This window comes from Piliocolobus tephrosceles, chromosome 10, assembly GCF_002776525.5.
Source record: "Piliocolobus tephrosceles isolate RC106 chromosome 10, ASM277652v3, whole genome shotgun sequence".
Taxonomy (NCBI): domain Eukaryota; kingdom Metazoa; phylum Chordata; class Mammalia; order Primates; family Cercopithecidae; genus Piliocolobus; species Piliocolobus tephrosceles.
In genome coordinates, this window is record NC_045443.1 from 80,507,096 (window position 1) to 80,527,066 (window position 19,971).

Genomic DNA, 19,971 nt, shown 5'->3' on the forward strand with positions numbered 1-19,971 from the left:
CTAAAAACAAACAAAGTGTAGAATGAATTAACATTGCTTAAATCATATTTCAAATAGAAACACGCAAGGAATTTGGTTCAAAGGAAAAGAAAAAAAGATATTGTATGATTTTGTAGCAGCTATCTACATTAGTAAGGGCAGACAGCTCTTGGTGTTTTAGAGAGATAGATGATGCTTGCCTATTGTGCATATTCTTTTCCAAATTTCTTAAATTCTACTTATTTTTATCCTTTTTCTATTCTATATGTACTTTGAGACATCAGATATTTTCTTATGTAGAACTTTTATTTAGCAGTTTTACTTCACATGATGAGCTGCATGCTTATTGCAAACTAAGATGGGGTACTGATTGCATGTTATAAAAACTGAGTGAAACTTAGGTGGCCTCAGATCTAGGTTTTCCTTTTTTATTTTTTATTTTTACTTTTTATTTCCATAGGTTATTGGGGGAACGGGTGGTGTTTTGTTACATGAATAAGATTTCAGTGGTAATTTGTGAGATTTTGGTGCAACCATCACCTGGACATATACACCGTACCCTACTGTAGTTTATTTTCTTTTTGTTGTTGTTGTTTGAGACAAGTCTCACTCTGTTGACCAAGCTGGAGTGCAGTGGCACGATCTCGGCTCACTGCAACCTCTACCTCCCGGGTTCAAGCAATTATCCTGCCTCAGCCTCCCAAGTAGCTGGGACTACAAGTGCGTGCCACCATGCCTGGCTAATTTTTGTATTTACAGTAGAAACGGGGTTTCAATGTGTTTGCCAGGCTGGTTTCCAACTCCTGACCTCATGATGTGCCTGCCTTGGCCTTCCTATTTATAATCTTTTATCCTTCACCCCCTTCCCACCCTTTCCTCCTGAATCCTCGAAGTCCATTGTGTCATTCTTACACTTTTGCATCCTCATAGCTTAGCTCCCACTTATGAGTGAGACATACGATGTTTGGTTTTCCATTCCTGAATTACTTCACTTAGAATAATAGCCTCCAGTCTCATTCAGGTTGTGGCAAATGCCATTAATTCATTCCTTTTTATGGCTGAGTAGTATTCCATTGTGTATATATATATATACACCACCGTTTCTTTATCCACTCATTGATTGATGGGCATTTGGGTTGGTTCCACATTTTTGCAATTGCAAATTGTGCTGCTGTAAACATGCATGTGCAAGTATCTTTTCCGTATAATGATTTCTTTTCCTCTGGGTGGATACCCAGTAGTGGGATTGCTGGATCAAATGGTAGATCTACTTTTAGTTCTTTAAGGAATCTCCACACTGTTTTTCATAGTAGTTGTACTAGTTTACATTTCCACCAGCAGTGTAGAAGTGTTCCCTGTTCATCACATCCTTGCCAACATCTACTATATTTTGATTTTTTGACTATGGCCATTCTTGCAGGAGTAAGATGGTATGTCATTGTGGCTTTGATTTGCATTTTCCTGAACATTAGTGATGTTGAGCATTTTTTCATATGTTTGTTGGCCATTTGTTTATCTTCTTTTGAGAATTGTCTATTCATGTCCTTAGCCCACTTTTTGATGGGATTTGCTTTTGGGCTCTTGGTCATTAGAGCTTCGTAGAATGAACTAGGGAGGCTTCCCTCTTTCTCTTTCTGTGTCAGTAGGATTGCTACCAGACTTTCTTTCAATGTCTGGTAGAATTCTGATGTGAATTAGTCTGTACCTGGACTTTTGGTTGTCGTTGTTGATAATTAATTACCATTTCAATCTCACTGCTTGTTATTGGTCTGTTCAGGGTGTCTATTTCTTCCTGATTTAAGCTAGGAGGGCTGTATCTTTCCAGGAATTTATCCATCTCTTCTAGGTTTTCTAGTTTATTTGCATAAAGGTGTTCATAGTAGCCCTGAATGATCTTTTGTATTTCTGTGGTGTAGTTGTAATATCTTCTGTTTCATTTCTTATTGAGCCTATTTGGATTTTCTCTTTTCTTGGTTAATCTTGCTAATAGTCTATCAATTTTATGTATCTTTTCAAAGAACCAGCATTCTGTTTCATTTATCTTTTGTATTTTTTTGTTTCAATTTCATGTAGTTCTGCTCTGATCTTGGTTATTTCCTTTCTTCTACTGGGTTTGGGTTTGGGTTTGGTTTGTCCTTGTTTCTCTAGTTCCTTGAGGTGTGACCTTAGATTGTTTGCCTGTGCTCTTTCAGAGTTCTGGATATAAGTGTTTAGGGATATGAACTTTCGTCTTAGCAGCACTTTTGCTGTATCCCAGAGGTTTTGATAAGTTGTGTCACTATTGTTGTTCAGTTCAAATAATTTTTTTAATTTTTATCTTGATTTCATTTTTAACTCAATCATCGTTCAAGATCAGGTTATTTAATTTCCATGTATTTACATGGTTCTGAAAGTTCCTTTTGGAGTTGATTTCCAACTTTATTCCACTCGTGTTGAGAGAGTGCTTGATACAATTTCAATTTTCTTAAATTTATTGAGGCTCGTTTTGTAGGCTATCATATGGTCTATCTTGGAGAAAATTCTATGCACTGTTGAATACGATGTATTCTGCAGTTGTTGGATGGAATGTTCTGTATATATCTGTTAAGTCTGTTTGTTTCAGGGTATAGTTTAAATCCATTGTTTCTTCATTGACCTTCTGTCTTGATGACCTGTCTGGTGCTGTCATTGGAGTATAGAAGTCCTCCACTATTGCTGTGTTACTGTCTATCTCATTTCTCAGGTCTAGTAGTAATCGTTTTATAAATTTGGGAGCTCCGGTGTAAGTGCATATATGTTTAGGATTGTGTTATTTTTCTGTTGGACAAGGCTTTTTATCATTATGTAATGTCTCTCTGTATTATTTAACTGCTGTTCTTTAAAGTTTGTTGTGTCTGATTTAAGAATAGCCACTCGTGCTCACTTTTGGTGTCCATTTGCATAAAATGTCTTTTTCTACCTTCTTACCTTAAGTTTATGTGAGACCTTATGTGTTACATGAGTCTCTTGAAGACAGCAGTTAGTTGGCTGGTGAATTCTTACCCATTCTGCAATTCTGTATCTTTTAAGTGGAGCATTTAGGCCATTTACATTCAATGTTAGTATTGAGATGTGAAGTACCATTCCATTAATCGTGCTATTTGTTGCGTGCATGTTTTGTTTTTGCTTTTTAACTTGTATTTTTGTTTATAGGTTCTGTGAGAGTTATGCTTTAAAGAGGTTCTGGTTTTTTGTGTTTTTTTGTTTGTTTGTTTGTTTGTTTGTTTGTTTGTTTGTTTGTTGGTGTGTTTTCAGCATTTGTCTCAAGATTTAGATTTCCCTTTAGCAGTTCTTGTAGTGGTGGTTTGGTGGTGGTAAATTGTCTCAGCATTTGTTTGTCTGAAAAAGACTGTATCTTTCCTTCATAGATAAATCTTAGTTTCACTAGATACAAAATTCTTAGCTGATAATTGTTTTGTTTGAGGAGGTTAAAGCTAGGGCCCCAAGCCTTTCTAGCTTATAGGGTTTCTGCTAGGAAATTTGCTGTTAATCCGATAGGTTTTCCTTTATAGGTTACCTGGTACATTTGTCTCACAGCTCTTAAGATTCTTTCCTTCCTTTAACTTTGGATAACCTGATGACAGTGTGCCTAGGTGATGATCTGTTTGCAATGAATTTCCCAGGTGTTCTTTGTGCTTCTTGTATTTGGTTGTCTGGGGTCTCTAGCAAGTCCAGGGAAGTTTTCCTCGATTATTCCCCCAAATATGTTTTCCAAACTTTTAGATTTATCTTCTTCCTCAAAAACGCTGATTATTCTTAGGTTTGACCGCTTACCGTAATCCCAGACTTCTCAGAGGCTTTGTTCGTATTTTCTTACTCTTTTGTCTTTGTCTTTGTTGGATTGGGTTAATTTGAAGACCTTGTCTTCGAGCTCTCAATTTCTTTCTTCTGCTTGTTCAGTTCTATTGCTGAGACTTTCCAGAGCATTTTGCATTTCTATAAGTATGTCCATTGTTTCCTGAAGTTTTCATTGTTCTTTATTTATGCTATTTCATTGAATATTTCTACCTTCACTTCTTGTATCATTTTTGTTAATATCCTTATTTTGGGCTTCGTTTTTTCTGGTGCCTCCCTAATTAGCTTAATAATGTTATCCTGAATTCTTTTTCGGATAAATCAGGGATTTCTTCTTGGTTTGAATCCATTGCTGGTGAACTAGTGTGATTTATTCATGGGGGTGTTAAAGAACCTTGTTTTATCATATTACCAGAATTGGTTTTCTGGTTCCTTCTCATTTGAGTAGGCTCTGTCAGAGGGAAGGTCTAGGGCTGAAGGCTGCGGTTCAGTTTCTTTTGTCCCATGGTGTGTTCCCTTGATGTAATACTCTCCCACTTTTCCTATGGATGTGGCTTCCTGTGAGCTGAGCTGTAGTGATTGTTATCTCTTTTCTGGATCTACCCACCTAGCAAGTCTACCAGGCTCAGTGCTGGTACTGAGGGTTGTCTGCACAGCATCCTGTGATGTGAACCATCTGTGGGTCTTTCAGCTGTGGAAACCAGCACCTGTTCTGGTGGAGGTAGCAGAGGGGCGAAATGGACTCTTTGAGGGTTCTTAGCTTTGGTAGTTTAATGCACTCGTTTTGTGCTGGTTGGCCTCCTTCTGGGATGTGGCACTTTCCAGAGAGCACCAGCTGTGGTAGTATGGGGAGGAACAGGCGGTGGGCGGGGCCCTAGAACTCTTAAGAGTATATGCCCTTTGTCTTCAGTTACCAGGGTGAGTAGGGAAGGACCGTTGGTTGGAGGCAGGGCTAGGTGTGTCTGAGCTCAGACTCTACTTGGGCGAGTATTGCTGCGACTGCTGTGGGGGATGGGGATGAGGCTCCCAGGTCAATGGAGTTATGTACTTAGGAGGATTATGGCTGTCCCTGCTGTGCCATGCAGGTTGTCAGGGAAGTGGGGGAAAGCTGCCCGTCCCAGGCCTCACCCAGTTACCACATGCTCCGAAGGGCCGTGTCCCACCATGCCCCTACCAATAGCACCAAGTATGTTTCCAGGCAGTGGGTGAGTAGGCCTGAGAACTTACCCCATGCTACCCCTCCCAGCTATGAAAGCAAGTGTCGCCAAGTCTGTTTCCAGGCAGTGGGCAAGCAGGGCTGAGAACTTACCCCATGCTATCCGCTCCCAGCTATGAAAGCAAGTGTTGCTTTCCTTCTTCCCCCGCCTATGAAGTCTGCACACGGGATTCATGCCCTCCCCCAAGTTCTAGCCAGGAGACTTCTTGGTTCAAATTGTTACAAAGCTCAGCTGGAGATTTCCTTCTCCCTGGGGCCTTTTCCCAGTGCCTCTGGCCACCCTCCTGAAGGACCCCTGTGAGGCCAGGCAGAGATGGCTTGCTATGGAACCCAGCAAGTGCACAGAGCTTTTTCTGCTGCTTCCTCTAGACTTGTATTTCACTCAGCTCTCTAAATTGACTCAGCTTCAGGCAAGGTCACAATCTTCTCCCATAATCTAGATTTTCATTTTTGCCAGTGGGGGTGTGTGTTTGGGGGCAGATGACCTCCTTTTCCCACTTGCACAGTTTGGACACTTACAGGATCTAGGGTGTCTCCTGTGTCCTGCGGGAGCAATCCCCTTCCTTCAGAGGGTGTGTGGGTCCCCTTGGATTTCCTGATTTATTCCTGCAGTTGTTCTGGAGCAAAAATTCAGCATGGAGCCTCCACGTGCTGCTCTGTCTGTCCAAATCAGAGCTGCAATCTAGTCCTGCCTCCCGTCTGCCATGATCTCTCACAGTTCTCTAGGTTTTGCATTTGAGTCATGTGAAAGATGTTCCTGTGACATTAAAGACATCAAGAAACCCAGCTTTGAAAATAGGATCATCTTCAATGAAGAATAATTTCTGGGGTAATATTCTTAAGTTAGTAGATGCCCTTTAAAATCTCTCAGAAATAACCACCACCTTTGAAATTGCTCTGTTACAATCACTGTTTGCTCTTCCCCCAAACCAAAACTGCTGGCATTTTGATAGCCATAGAAATGTATGACACCCAACACTGTGACAATCACACCCATCATAAAAGTTAAATGAACATTCTTGTAACACCCACTGGGACGAGGCAGACGTAGGAGGGAAGGATTGAGCACACAGGATGAAATGTGTCTCTGACAAATTGAAAGTACTCCCTTTATACACCATTGTTGTCTTAGTTGTCATCTGTATCTGTTTTGTTTTATTCAAAGCCATTTCAAAAGCACAAATACTGTGTTGAAACTGAGAATCAAAATGAATCATTTCTATGATCTGTCAGAATTTGCCTTGCCATTGCTAGATTTCCTGTGTTGTTTTCCCTTGCTATGTCTCCACTTTTGTAAATCTTTTTGATTTATTCAAAATATGACTATAGTCAAAATGAGACTACAAAGAACTATCATTTCTGAATTGGGAGTGTTGCATTGCTTATGAGGTTTTGTTTTATGATAGCCTTTTGTGAAGATTGTTTATTTAATTGTATTAATCTTGCATTTGAAGTAAGGATTTATTTTTCCATTTTGCTTGGTGCCCCAAGGGTTAACATAATCATTATCACTGCTGACAGCTTAATCTCCAAATTAATTGAAATTCAGACTCCCCTCTATTGGGGTGACTCTTCACTCCTGGCTCTGCTCTCAGCAGTCTGCTAAAAATGTTTTTTTAAAGTAACATTTTTATGCTACTACTGATTTTGATGCTACCCACCAATTTCAAAAGTTCATGTTATGTTCTCATTCTGGGAGTCTAAGAGACCTGAGGCAACCTGACAATTCATGTTGTCTAATATTTTCATACCCGTAAGGAAATAATATCCTCTCTCCCCCACAGCTCAGTCTTAGTATCTCCTTTGTAGACACACCTGATTCTTCCTTTGGAGTAGTAGAATTTGTTTTCACTCGCTGGACTGTAAACTCCTTGAGGGCAGTGAGTCCGTCCTCTGTGCAGTCCTCTTCTATACTGCTTACATCGATGCATGGATAACAGTTTCACCTCCCTCTTTCAGTCTGAAGGGCATAAATGAGACCATGACGTTACACCTCCTAATAGGTTGTAGTAAATGCCAACTATGCACTTAAAATTATTTCAAGCCACATACAGACTAAAAATATATATTGCTTTTGTTCACTGCATATCCATTGTCTGGCAGAGCACATATAATATGTGGTCAATAAATATTTGTTAAATTACATTGAGATTGGTATAGAATTTACCTCTCCTACATCAGGTTTTTCTGCTAGCACATACACATTTGTCTTCTTTCAGCAAACATACATTGAGAGTTTATTTTATATGCCAAAGCCTAGCACTAGCAGTATAAAGACAATTAGGATAAATTCACTGGCTTTTTCATCTTCCAGCAAAGAAGACAGACACTTATAACAAGTAGCTATAATTCACTCTGGTAAGTGTAGCAATTAATGCATGTAGACAGTACTATGGGAACATAAAGAAATAAGCTATGAATAAGAAATTGTTAAAATCTTTTTTTTTTTTTTTTTAATGAGCAGAAGTTTGTCAGAGAGGGTGGAAGAAGGACTTTGTCAGTGGAGCAGTCTACAATAAGGAACGAATGCTCAAAAGAGCCCATAACAGAAACAGAAGTTTCAGGTGGCTCAGGCACAATGTACATTGAGAGAATGTTTTGGATGTCAGCTAAAAATGGGGCTTGTTAGTACTGGCTGAAGAGTTTGGATCCTTTTCTATAGGCATAAATCAGAACCTTGGAAACATGATTTGCATTTTAGAAAGACAAATATTAGGTGGGAGATAGATTGGAAGAAGAAGAAACTGAAGATAGGGAGAATTCTAGGAGGCTAATGGAAGTAAAGGAGTGGGATGAGATGCTAAATTTACATGGTGCCAGTAGAAATGGACGGTAGTAAAGAGAGGTAAAATATGAAACATATTGTTCATGTTAAATGTTTTTGTTGTTCCTGGAAAAGGAACTAAGAAGAAAACAAGGATTCTGGATACAGAAAGGCTATAAAGGTTATTCTGCATGCTGGTTAGCTAGGAGCTGCTGTCCTCCCTTATACATTCATCCAGGATTTCCCATGGTTAACGTTGAGACATCCATGGAGATCCCACTGCCTCTCCCGGAGGTCTACTGTCTGGCTGCCCAGATTTCTGTCCTTACCTTGAGTGAACTTACATCAAAGATTCTCCATTTTGTTTATAACAGATTTTTCATTTTAGAAGTAGTGGCTATCTGGTTCCCACTGTTGGGAAGCAACAAGGCAGGCAGTCCTATTTAAGACCACTTTTGAGGTAGTTGGGGCTCTGTGCTCCTACCTTTCAAATATTACCATGTAGGTGATATTTTGTACAATGTTACGTTATTATCTTATTTTGTACAAATGTTAAGAACAGGTGGGTCACCAAAGAGGAAATATAAAAAGCTTACAACCTTACGAAAATGTTATTAGCCTCTCTAGTAATCAGGGAAAAGAAATTAAGTGCATAGAATGATACAGATTGAGTATTCCTTATCCAAAATGTTTGGGACCAGAAATCCCAGTCTCAGATTTTAGCTTTTTCACATTTTGGAATATCTGCATTATACTTTTACTAGTTGAGAATCGAAAATCTGAAATTTGAAATGCATTTTATTTGAGCATTATGTCTGCATTCCAATAGTTTTAGATTTTGAAGGATTTCAGATGGAAGATTTTCAGATTTGGGATAGCCGGTTCACACTATTTTGCAACTTTCAATTCAAGAAAACTTTAAAAATTAGACAATACCAAGTATTACTAAGGATATAAAACAAAGGGACCCCTGTTATATGTTGGTAGTAATGCATTTTGATACAACCACTTTGAAAAGCAATTTGGTAATAGCTAACAAAGTCAAAGATCCCCTGTGATCCCACAATTCTATTCCTAAAAACTCTTCCCTAAGTGTAGGTAGACATATGTACAAGAATTGATGGCAGCCCTCTTTTAAAGAGTCTGTATTCCATCATTAAGGGAAGGTATTCAGTGTAATTAATGTGAAGGAACAAATCTTACATATATCAAGATGTCTAAGTCTGAAAGATAAAATGTTGAACAGAATTTCAAGTTTCAAACAGGTGTTTGGCAAGATGGCATTCCAAGATGGATGATGCCTAATATATACAATTAAAACTTATAAATAATATTTATATTTGCTATGGGTACACAAATAGTAAAAGTGTGAAACGTGTACTGGACTGTTAAGTACCAATATCAGGATTGTAGTTTTCTCCTGGAGAAGGTCAGAAATAGGATAGGGAGAGAGATTTAGGGGCTCCAGTTGTATTTATAAAGTTATGTTGGTTAGGCAAGAATACAATGTTTGCTGTATTCTGTGAAATTTTTTTATGCCTAAAATATAATTAAAAACCTGCATATGGCTTTAGTCATATGCTTCTTTATTCATTCTGTCAATCAGCCATCAATCTGTGCAACTACCTATTCATTTATTCTTTTATTTCTGTCGGAACTATTTTATTTAAGTAATCCAAAAAAAAGATGATAAGGGCCTGAACCAAGTTGGAAAAAAGGGGTAGGATATAATTCAAAGACAGATTGAAGAGCGATTTGGTGGTAAAGTTATCAAGACTTAACAATTGGATGTGAGTATGTATATGGGTGGAGGGGCAAGGAATCCAGGATAATTTATGTATTTTCTAGCTTGCATCAAATTAAGCATGCCAATGAAACAAAGGAGGAGAGTGATGTTGAAAGTGAAAGGAATAGGTATTTAACATTCTTTTTTTTTTTTTTTTTTTCCTGAAGCTTAACAGGTTATCTTAAAAACTTTAATTTATCCTGCCTAACACAGTGAAACTCCGTCTCTACTAAAAATACAAAAAAAAAAAAAAAATTTGCCTGGCGTGGTGGCTTGTGCCTGTAGTCCCAGGTACTCAGGAGGCTGAGGCAGGAGAATGGTATGAACCTGGGAGGCGGAGCTTGCAGTGAGCCGAGATAGCGCCCCTGCACTCCATCCTGGGCGAGAGTGAGGTTCTGTCTCAAAAAAAACTTTAGTAATTATTTATTAAATATCTGCCATGTATAAGGCACAAATAGCTATAAAGAGATCCATTAAATGTATGCATAAATGCCTTTTCATTAATATGTTCCTTAAAATGTTCATACTATTCATTTTTAAGCATGATGGTACAGTTGCTGCTTCAGTAAATTCAATTGGGCAAGCAATTTCAACTGAAATACAGTTGAATGCCAGTATGCAGCCTTCATTAAGTTATTTGATAGCTACTTTAAAAAGAGTGAGGATCCATCAAAAAGTTCAGACTGCAAACTCATTTAAGTTTGCAAATTATATTCAGAAGCAAAGTTGAAGGTAGTTTATCTTGAAAATATCCCAAAGATGTGTTGTATATTAATTGAGTAATGACTAGGTAAGGCTAACTTCAGTCACTCTTTTTAAAAAGTTATTTAGTTTACATAACAATAAATCTGCAAGTCTGGATAATTTTAACAACATGAGTAAATCCTTTGAATGGAAACAAATTTATTTAAACAATCAGAAATATTGGTCTGTTATCTCTGTCTTCAACTTTCTCATAACTCCTCTTGCCTGTTGATTATCTTTCATAAAAGAGAAATGGCCATAGGGACCAATGGGGTACAAGAGAGCCCAACTACTGCAGGGGTATCCAACTCCTGACTAACTAGAACATCTCAACCAAACCCTTTTCTCTTTTGTTTTGTTTTCTTCTGGGACCCACTCAGTTCATCCATTCAGAGTTCTACATTACTCCTGATCCCAATAGAAACACGGATTTCCAACCCTAAATCACCATATAGTCTTACTATTCCTCCTCTGTCATTTTCTTTCCAATCCTACATGATAAGCTTAGGCCAGAACAATGATTTTGTATTCCAGTCCTGTGTGTTCAGGATACCCTGTGAGCTCAGCAACGTTCCTTGAGAGTCTCAAGGGCCTTAAACTAGAATCAGACCTCCATCTTCTTGTCTTTGCTCCACCCACCACAGTATACGTCCATTATTTTAAATTTTGCATATTTCCTCCACAGTTGAAGAAATAAGCCAAAGACCAAGTAAAATAACAAAGAAGTCAGAATTCCCTAGAGACTTAAAAAATTGTATCATTTTCTGTTTCAGTATGGCTGCCAGTCAGCCCCTTTGATGTAAAGCATCTGTCCTCTTCAAGGAAACAAGGAATGTCTGGTTCTCCTTTCTAGCCTGTGAAGTGGGAGACGGTGTCATTTGTTGTACAGAACCAGGAGCCCCATGTTACTGGGCTGCAAGCTACTGACTGCTTTGGTTAACATACTGAAAATTTCATCAGTCGTCTTTTAGACCACGTGTATAGGGAAAGACCTGAGCGGTTGTCATTGAGTTTCTCTTCCCCAGTCCGTGAGCTACAGCTGGCAGAGAGCAGTGACGCCAGTATGTAATCAAACAGCCAGTTACCTGAAATTTTTGCATTTCAGTAGTATTAGAGTTAGATAGACTTTGAGTCTGTTTATAAAACTTCACGTGTGCTTATTTGGTTATCAAAAGGCTTTTCATACTTTCTCCTTTTGTCCAATAACATTTAGTTATTTATGGCTTTTGCTTAAAAAAAAAAAAAAAAAAAAAAGATTATTTGAACATTTCCTGACTTAAATAATTGAATGACCAAGAGAAGAATTCTATTATGGGGAAGGATAGGTGTTCTATCCTCTGGCGTACTTTGTTCTATACATTATAACCTTTTATAGGAAATGTAATCCCAGAAGCTATGAAATGATATAATCTATGATCTAGAAATTACCTTTAGAACAGTGCTTCTCAAATTTTAATGAGCATACGAGGCACCTGGGGTTCTTGTTAAAATTCAAATTCTGATTCAATAAGCGGGGCCTGAAATTCTGCATTTCTGTCAAGCTGCCAGGTGATGCTGATGCAACTTCCTGAGCTATATAATCTGTGTGCTCAGCTAGAAGACCCAACGGAATTCAATCCAGTGGGCATCCATTAAACTTCCCTAGCACAGATGTAGAGGAGAGACATGACAGGCTTAAAAGAGAAAGCCCCTGTCTGAAGAGAGAAAACAACTATGTTGTAAAAAGTTGAGTCTATACCCAGTCTTATTCATCAATGTTTAATAAACACATGAAATTTTGTATGTCGGAATAAACGTTGACACTTTCAAAGCAGTTATCTAGGGTGATGATACTTATTACGTATGTCACATTTTAGCATATCTGTATAAATTCCATGTTTCCTTCATTCAAGTAAGAAGCTATTGTGATGTTTTAAGCATTACATAATGCATATTTGTGGGTTTTTGAAATAAAAAATTTTATTTTACTAAAATAGCCATTTACATTCACACCAAAATGTTACAGCTGAACCTGACACGTATAGCTGCTTAAATATATTGAATGATATTCTTAAATATGCATATTTTTAGATTCCATATATTTTTAGTCATTAGGGGAAGCAATTAATGAGTATATGTGGGCTTACCTGAGAGCTGTTATCCCATGGTAACTATTATTATTTTTGTTTAATGAGTAACACACTGGTGTGGATATGCAAAATTAAAGTTATTACAAAAAACCCATTACAATTAGCATGTAGAACTCATTCATCAGAACAGATTTAACTTCCTAGATGAGTTTTCTTAGACTAATATTAAAATACAAAATTTGTTTCATCATTCTGTGGTGGGTAGGTAACTCCATAAGTGTTTGAAGGACAGAGAAGCCTCAGGCTGCAATTTAGTAGTAATAGTAAAGTCTATTTATGTGGCATGATCGACTTTACCATCCATTTTCACATCTACCTCTTACAGGTTTAACCTTTAAAAGGCTAGAAAGCTAGTAAACATGAAGCCAGTTCAGAAATCCTCAGTTTTTACATTCAGTGGTTGTTCAGGCACACTAACAAGGAGGTTCTACTTTGTGTTTTTGATACGATAAGGAAAAGGAAAGGAAAAAGACAATAATGTGGGTATTCTCATATGATATTTACAGCAACAAAATGCTGGCATCCCATTTGTAAAGGAAGCTGAGATCACGAGCCCTCACCCAACTTGTTCAAGTGCCCGCATCTCTGTGGTGGAGCTAGTATTTGAACCGAGGCAGTCTGACTCCGTAACCTCTGAGTGTTTTTAATAATCCCTTTGAGTTGAAATAATAGATGCAGACACTATAGATGCAGACACTTTGGTAATAAAATGATTCAAGAAATAATGACTATCCCACAGAGCCATCTGTTTTCTCTCAGCCTCATCACTGGGCCTCTTCCATTTCTGGTTAGTAAGGAATGGTCTCCAACAGTGGTTCTCCCTCCCTGTTTCCACTCTTCCTACTCAGGATAGCAGGAAGTCTGAACATTGTATCTACTTAGCATCTTTAGTAATTTAGGCTGTGAGCACTCTTCACTATCAGTTTAGTGGCTGTTTATTGATAGTTGTGCTAAGCGCTGTGAGGGGACATAATTCAGAAATGTATCCAAGCTTCAAGGAACTCAGCATAATAACAGTGGTGTGATAACAAAGTTATTTTAGGAAGACAGTAGGTGGTGTTGTTTTCAGTTTCCATTGTGGAACTTTTTACTGCACATGTCATTTAGAGCTATGTTTATTTGGATTGGTGTTTAAAATTAGAAATTGACCATCTGTATTTTTCTTGATAAGTATGGAGTATTCCTGACCAAAAAGGTTTCTGAAGGTCAAGAATAGCTTATATTTGCAGCATTATTTTTGTAAAAGAGAAAATAATATAGAAAACTTTAAAAATAATGCCCAGTAGTTGAAGACTTAAGGGATTTAGTATATATATCCAGAGACATATGTAGCCATTGAAATCAAAATTTTAAAGACTGCCCAACAACATAAAAATGACAAACATGTATGTGCTAGACTTCAAGCAAAATGAGATAAGGAAAAGTGATCGTGATATTTGTAGAGTGTCTAATTTATACCTGTACTCTGCTCTGTATATTTGTTTAATTTTCTTATTGTGTCTTTCTAACAGCATGCAAAGAAGTTGACATTATTTCAGTATTTCACAAATGAAGGAAGGGCACAGATACGTTAGGGAATTTCACCAAGGTCATTGACAGTGGTTGAACAGGAACTTAAACCCAGATCTCTTAAAAATCCAAGTCCCCCAAGTCAATTTATTCTAAGCTATTCCACCCTCCCCTGTAGCCTTGCTTTTGGTTCAGAAATAATTAATTTTACAGTAAAGTGTAGAGTCACAGGAATTCAGCTGAAAAGTACATGTCTTGTGAAAAATACCAAATCTTAGAAACAACTGTGAATTATTTTGGACTGTAGCACAGAATTGAAGGACAATTAATAGTTGACACAATCAAATGAAAGTGTAATCATAGCATAAACACTTTATCTGATATTTGAAATATGCATTTGTGTAACTGCCAAAATATTATCTGCTGTTAGCCAGAATGTCCCAGGGACAGGAGCAGAACAGCCTTTATTTATAAAGAGCAAGCAAAATATATTTTCCTTTAGGAAGGACTTTTGCTGTTTTTAACTAATGTCTGAGAATTTGGGGATGAAAACCTTTGTATTAAACTAGTGCAACATAACTCATGCCATTTAAAAAACACTTTTTCCCCATGTGATAGCTTTGTATTGCCATTATTATGCATTACTGAAAATTCTATGAGAATTACTTAACTATTTTTAATAAGTAATATAAAATTTTTCTTAGAAAGGTTTCATTTCTCTCTGCCATATTTTATCTATTTGGATTTTTTACTTCACTGTATGGTAAACATTCATCATTAGAGGTTAAACACTGTTTGGCTTTTAAAAATAAAGACTTTTATCTTGTTAAACTACTCAGATTTGTGAAGGGCTTTAGTGGTTGTTGCATTTTAATTTTTTTCAGGATTTTTACCCAAAGACATCAGTAAAATTTCATAGTTTATTTTAATTGTTTTGATTAAAAGCCTCGAATATTGCTAAGAAGAGAAAACAAATAATGAGTGGATATAGATTTGTCGACTTTACCCATTTATTTTTTATTTCTTGTCATTGAGCAGAAATTTTTAAAAATTCTTTCCATCTGAAATTGTATCACTTTTAAACGTTTTTTTCTCAAATACTACCATCTGATTAGGCTATTAGATCTTCATATGTTACCTATGCTTTCTTATTAAAAAAAAAAAAAAAACCTCTTTCTCTAGATGCCTGTCCTTTTTAAAGCACAAAGTACACAGCAGGTGTTTGAAAACTTTCCATCTTCCTAGTTATCTTTATCTGTTTATATAAATTGCTAAATTGCTTTCATAAAATGCCTCTAGACATAAGGGAATCATTTGCATAAGTGGATGAAGATTTTTGTTTTCCATGAAGAAAAGTTTGAAATGGCCTCTTAATTGTTTTCCTTCCTTTCTCTTGTTGCAGTATCCCGCTGCTCTGATGAACCTGGGAGCCATTCTGCACCTCAATGGCAGACTGCAGAAGGCTGAGGCCAACTACCTGCGGGCCCTGCAGCTCAAGCCAGACGATGTCATCACACAGTCCAATCTCCGCAAACTGTGGAACATCATGGAAAAACAAGGCTTAAAGACTTCTAAGACCTGACACAGGAGGCAGAAGCCCATCCTCCTCCATTTTTAAAAGCTGGCTTCCTTAGCTGACAGAACTTCCCAGCAGTGCTATGACAAGAGCTGGTGTTAGACTTCAAGACCAGGGCAGAGGTCATAGAGGTCACTGCCACTTCTGGAAGAATCCACTTTGCTGTAGGCACAGCTGTTAACACCAAAAAGGGGAAGGCCGGAAACCTCCTGGAGGATGTCGTTGTTACCCATAGACTGTAAACCAGAGCTCTTAAAACAGAATCTTTTGGCATTCTTAAAAGGGAGGGGTGGGTGTATAAGTCACAGATTTTGTTCATTTTCTGAGAGCTAATTTCAAAATTATCTTGTTCCTTAAACACTGTGAGAGGAAGTCAGAGTGTCCATTCAGCCATGGCAGATGATTAGGGTTAAGTGTTACTAGGGAGTGATAAACGCGTAGTGTGAGTCCCAGTGAGCCGCCGGTTGTCCTACGCTGCTGTCTTCCCTCTTTGGGACAGCCTGCTTATCAATTTCTGAAGCTTAGAACACTTTTTTTGTATTAATACTGTGTCAAGATCTGTCAGAATCTGCTATGTTTCTTGACCAGTACACATAATGTTTTATGATTTGGATGTCAGAGGCTTCATTCTTTTGGGCATCATTTGCTTTTTATGTTCTGAAAAGGATATGGAGAGTAGAGCTAACCATACTTCACACTCGAATTGTGTGAGGGACCGGGGAGGCTTATATGTGTCAGGCAGGCTTTTTGTTAATTTTAATATCACCAATATTTTCCCCCAAACTGCCCAGTACAATTCATTATATTAATTCTTTTGAAATTAACTTTGAAAATGGCTATTCCTGGAGAATGTGCAAGCTTACATAAAGATAAAGGACAGGGAAGTTTGTAAGCCTTCCAGTTCCAATAACTAACCAACAGGTTATTTGACAAAAGGGAAGGTGTTTTGTGCTTCTCAGATGTTGCTGGTTTAGGAGTGTATGATGATGCTTGCCAGTGATTTTGTATTTTGGAAAGGGTAGGTATCGAATGTTAATCACTTTCTAATAAGTACCTAAACAGCAATGCTGATAAATGTTCAAGCAATTATTTTCATCTTATTTTGCTCTTCTCAAAAGGCATCAAAAACAACTTATTTGAAGCTACAATAGAGCGTAGCATTAGTCTGCGTGTTTCTAGGTCTTCTGCCAAGAGCTTTTCTCAGTTGAAAACTATTTTTCACTAGCAAATTTGGTATTTTATTTCATTACCTGTTAGTAACCACTTCAATGATCATTTCACAAGAAAAAGACTATTAATTAGGTAGAGAACAACATTATTGAACATTTTTTGGCTTGTAACATTTTTTGGCTTTGCCGCTACAAATTAACTTCATAAAACACTAGTCCATTATCAACTTCTTCACAGAGAAAGCAGCTATACTATACCCTACATATTTATTTATTTATTATTCTCCCATAGCAGAATAACAAAACTTGATGCATTAAGCCAGTTGTTTGCAACTGAAAATTACCTGTTTCTCCTTCCCTTTCACACTCCATGTATATATGATCAGCCTCTCCATTAAAAAGAAGCTGGACATGCAAATACATCATATTATGTTTTCTCCATATTTTATGTTTTTCTATGTATCTGAATACAGTGGGATAAATAATTGAAAGTAGCGTTCCTATGGCATTAGTGTTTTTGTGAGAAGGGTAAGTGTAGTGAAAAAGGTTTTTCATGGCATTAATAAGAAAGCCCTTCTGTAATATATATATATATATTATTTTGTAAACATTTCATTGAAGGGCCAAAAGTAAATTATAACTAAATCACTGTGTTTTCAGAATGATATTTAACAACAAACCCATGGTCAAACCAAAATAGTGGGTTGAAGTGTATTATTCATCTTTTAGTGCATTGGCAATTGCAGAAAAAAAAAAAGGAATTTAATATAAGGCTATAGAGATTACTTCAGTGTCTAACATTTGTATTTATTTAAATAGTTATTGACCTATGATGACTTTCTAGTCTTAACATTTTATCTTTTTATTGTTGTTGTTCTTCCTTTCAAAGACCTGGTTCTTAATAGGTTCACTGAATGCACAGTTGAGGCACTTCTTGTGACACCAGTTCCCAAGTAGCGTTAATAATTGGGCCTGTGTCATAAAATGCACGGATCACTAATAACTAAATGTCCCTGACACTTTTCACTACAGGGCTGGACTTAGTAACTGACCAACTTCGAGGGGAGGGTTAGGGGTGGGGGGGTGGGCGTTAGAACATGATCAAAAAATGTCTCCGCTCAGGGATTTATGGTGGATTATTGCAGACAGTGCTAAAAATATAGAGCACAAGACAAGTTTACTAAATTAAAATTTTATTTTTTGAGAAACTGTTATTTGTATAAATTATCAAGATTTGTAGGCTTTCCTTTTGTAGAAATAATTGTTTTATGTGCCAGAGAATTTCAATTTTGTTTTCAACAATAAAGCATTGATAAGAAATATATTGTGTAAGCCGTTTTTAAATCTTCTACAGCAACAACACTTAAACTCTGGAATTTTAACGGAACTAGGTAAGAGGTTAAAAAGAGTAGAGGTTGAGCATTGAATAGAGACACATTGTAGTTAACATATAATTAATAATCATCGTTTTTAAAAGTTACTGTAATGCAAGTAAGCATTGCCAATATCATCTGGTTTACCATATTTAGAAAAGATGACAAAGTTTGTTTTATTTTCTTTGGTTGATGAACTAAGGGAAAAGATGCTGTGAAATAATCCAAGAAGGGCAAATGTATAAGTTTCTGGCTTCAGCAGGTTGTTTGGTAAAAATGGCCATATTTAGAAGACACTGAATCTCTAGTTCTGGTCTTGGATGTAAGCACACCCTATTCTGCTGAGAAATGTGGGTGCAGCGCATTCAGGAGTCAGTTATAAGGAATGTTGGGTCCTAGACATAGTGCAAAGTGACAGAGAATTCAGCAGTCTTACTAAAATTGTTATGTCACGTGATTATATGTTGCCTGTTTCCTCTATTATGGGATAAAAGTTAGCTGTGAGGACTTTTATGTTAAACATCCTATGGATGTGTGAGGTTATTTTCCACTTTTACAAATAAGGAAACTGAGACTCAGAGGTATGAAACAACCTACCCAATGTCACTAAGCTAGCAAGCAGCAAGCCTGTCCCCACGTTGTCTGATGACGTGTCCTGGGTCATGTGGGCACTCAGTCATTGAACCAGAGGTCTGGGTATCAACCCTCTTGGCAGTTCTCTAGCAACTTCCTTTACACAAATCCCATTCTCTACCTCTCTCTCTGCAGACGATCATGAAGATGAAAGGAGGTAATTCATTTAAAAATCTTTAAAATTTAGATTGTAACAGCCGAAAAAAAAGACTTCAGTGTTCATGTAGTTAAATCCATTTACTTTCTACCTGAGGAATATTAAGCCTTGCAAGTTAAGTTATTTAACAAAGATCCCAAAACTAGATAGTGGCAGTACACACCAGGCTAAAGAAATGTATTAAAAGTTCTTGCTATATGAAGAATTGTATAATTGATTTTTTTTTTTAATGAAGGTATAGTTTGAACTTGAATTGGAGCACTGTCACTGTACTTGGAAATCAATGAAGGCAGGGACCATGTTTTTTGGGGGGACTTTATTCTCCAGCCCAGCAAATTGTTGAGTAGAAGACCCTAAAATATACCGTAAATGAAAATTCTATCTGTCATGTGCTTATGAGATATGATTTTTTGAAGTCACTTTCTAAAACATTTAAGATTTGGGGATTTGCTGATTTACTATTTTCACCTGAGTGATACCAGTTTTTCACATAGTATGTTTTTCCAGTAAAAAGAAAGAAAATACCTCTAAGTCTTGGCTGTTCTTTCTATTACAAGGAAAGGAATTGGGTTTCCATCAATAATTTAAGAATTAGGATAATTTCAATTTATTTTTATGTACCTTTGTAATATGATTTCTCAATTTAAATATTTTCATTACTATAGAATGTGCTTCCTACTATTCAAAACTCAACTAATTTTAATAAAAGGGCATTGCTACAAAAAATGGCTTATGCATTGGAACTATTACACACTATAAAGCTAGAGCAAGCTGAATGGTAATGCAATTGTGCTATTATGCTTAGTTTTGCAGTAGAGAAAGATGCATGTGTATTAAGACTTTAACTTGCTGTGTCATTTTGGGTGGTCTTCCTGCAGGATGCAATCAGAGAGGCCTTAAGAGTCAACTTTCATTCCATCTGCCACTTCACCACATATTGGCCTTTTGTTGTTGTTGTTCTGTAGAGATTTGAGATTTTTTTTTTTTTTTCTCCTTGGAGGACTGCTGGGTTTAAATTTCTTGTTAACTTGAAATTCCTGTGAAGTTTTTCTTCTACGTATCCCAAAACCTTCCCCCAACTTCTTACAGCTGCTCTATGATTTTATTGTGCTATTTAATTGTC

General features: G+C 37.0%; 1 protein-coding gene across 1 annotated transcript in view; it reads left to right on the forward strand.

The window, feature by feature from the left end:
- The window catches only part of TMTC2 (transmembrane O-mannosyltransferase targeting cadherins 2), a 439,771-nt gene extending 421,764 nt beyond the window's left edge, over positions 1-18,007 (forward strand). Inside the window, exon 12 of the mRNA XM_023220977.3 lies at positions 15,343-18,007. Coding sequence (XP_023076745.1) covers positions 15,343-15,522 — 180 coding nt within the window. The 3' untranslated portion in view covers positions 15,523-18,007. The remainder of the gene's footprint in view (positions 1-15,342) is intronic.
- Positions 18,008-19,971: the final 1,964 nt, after the last annotated feature.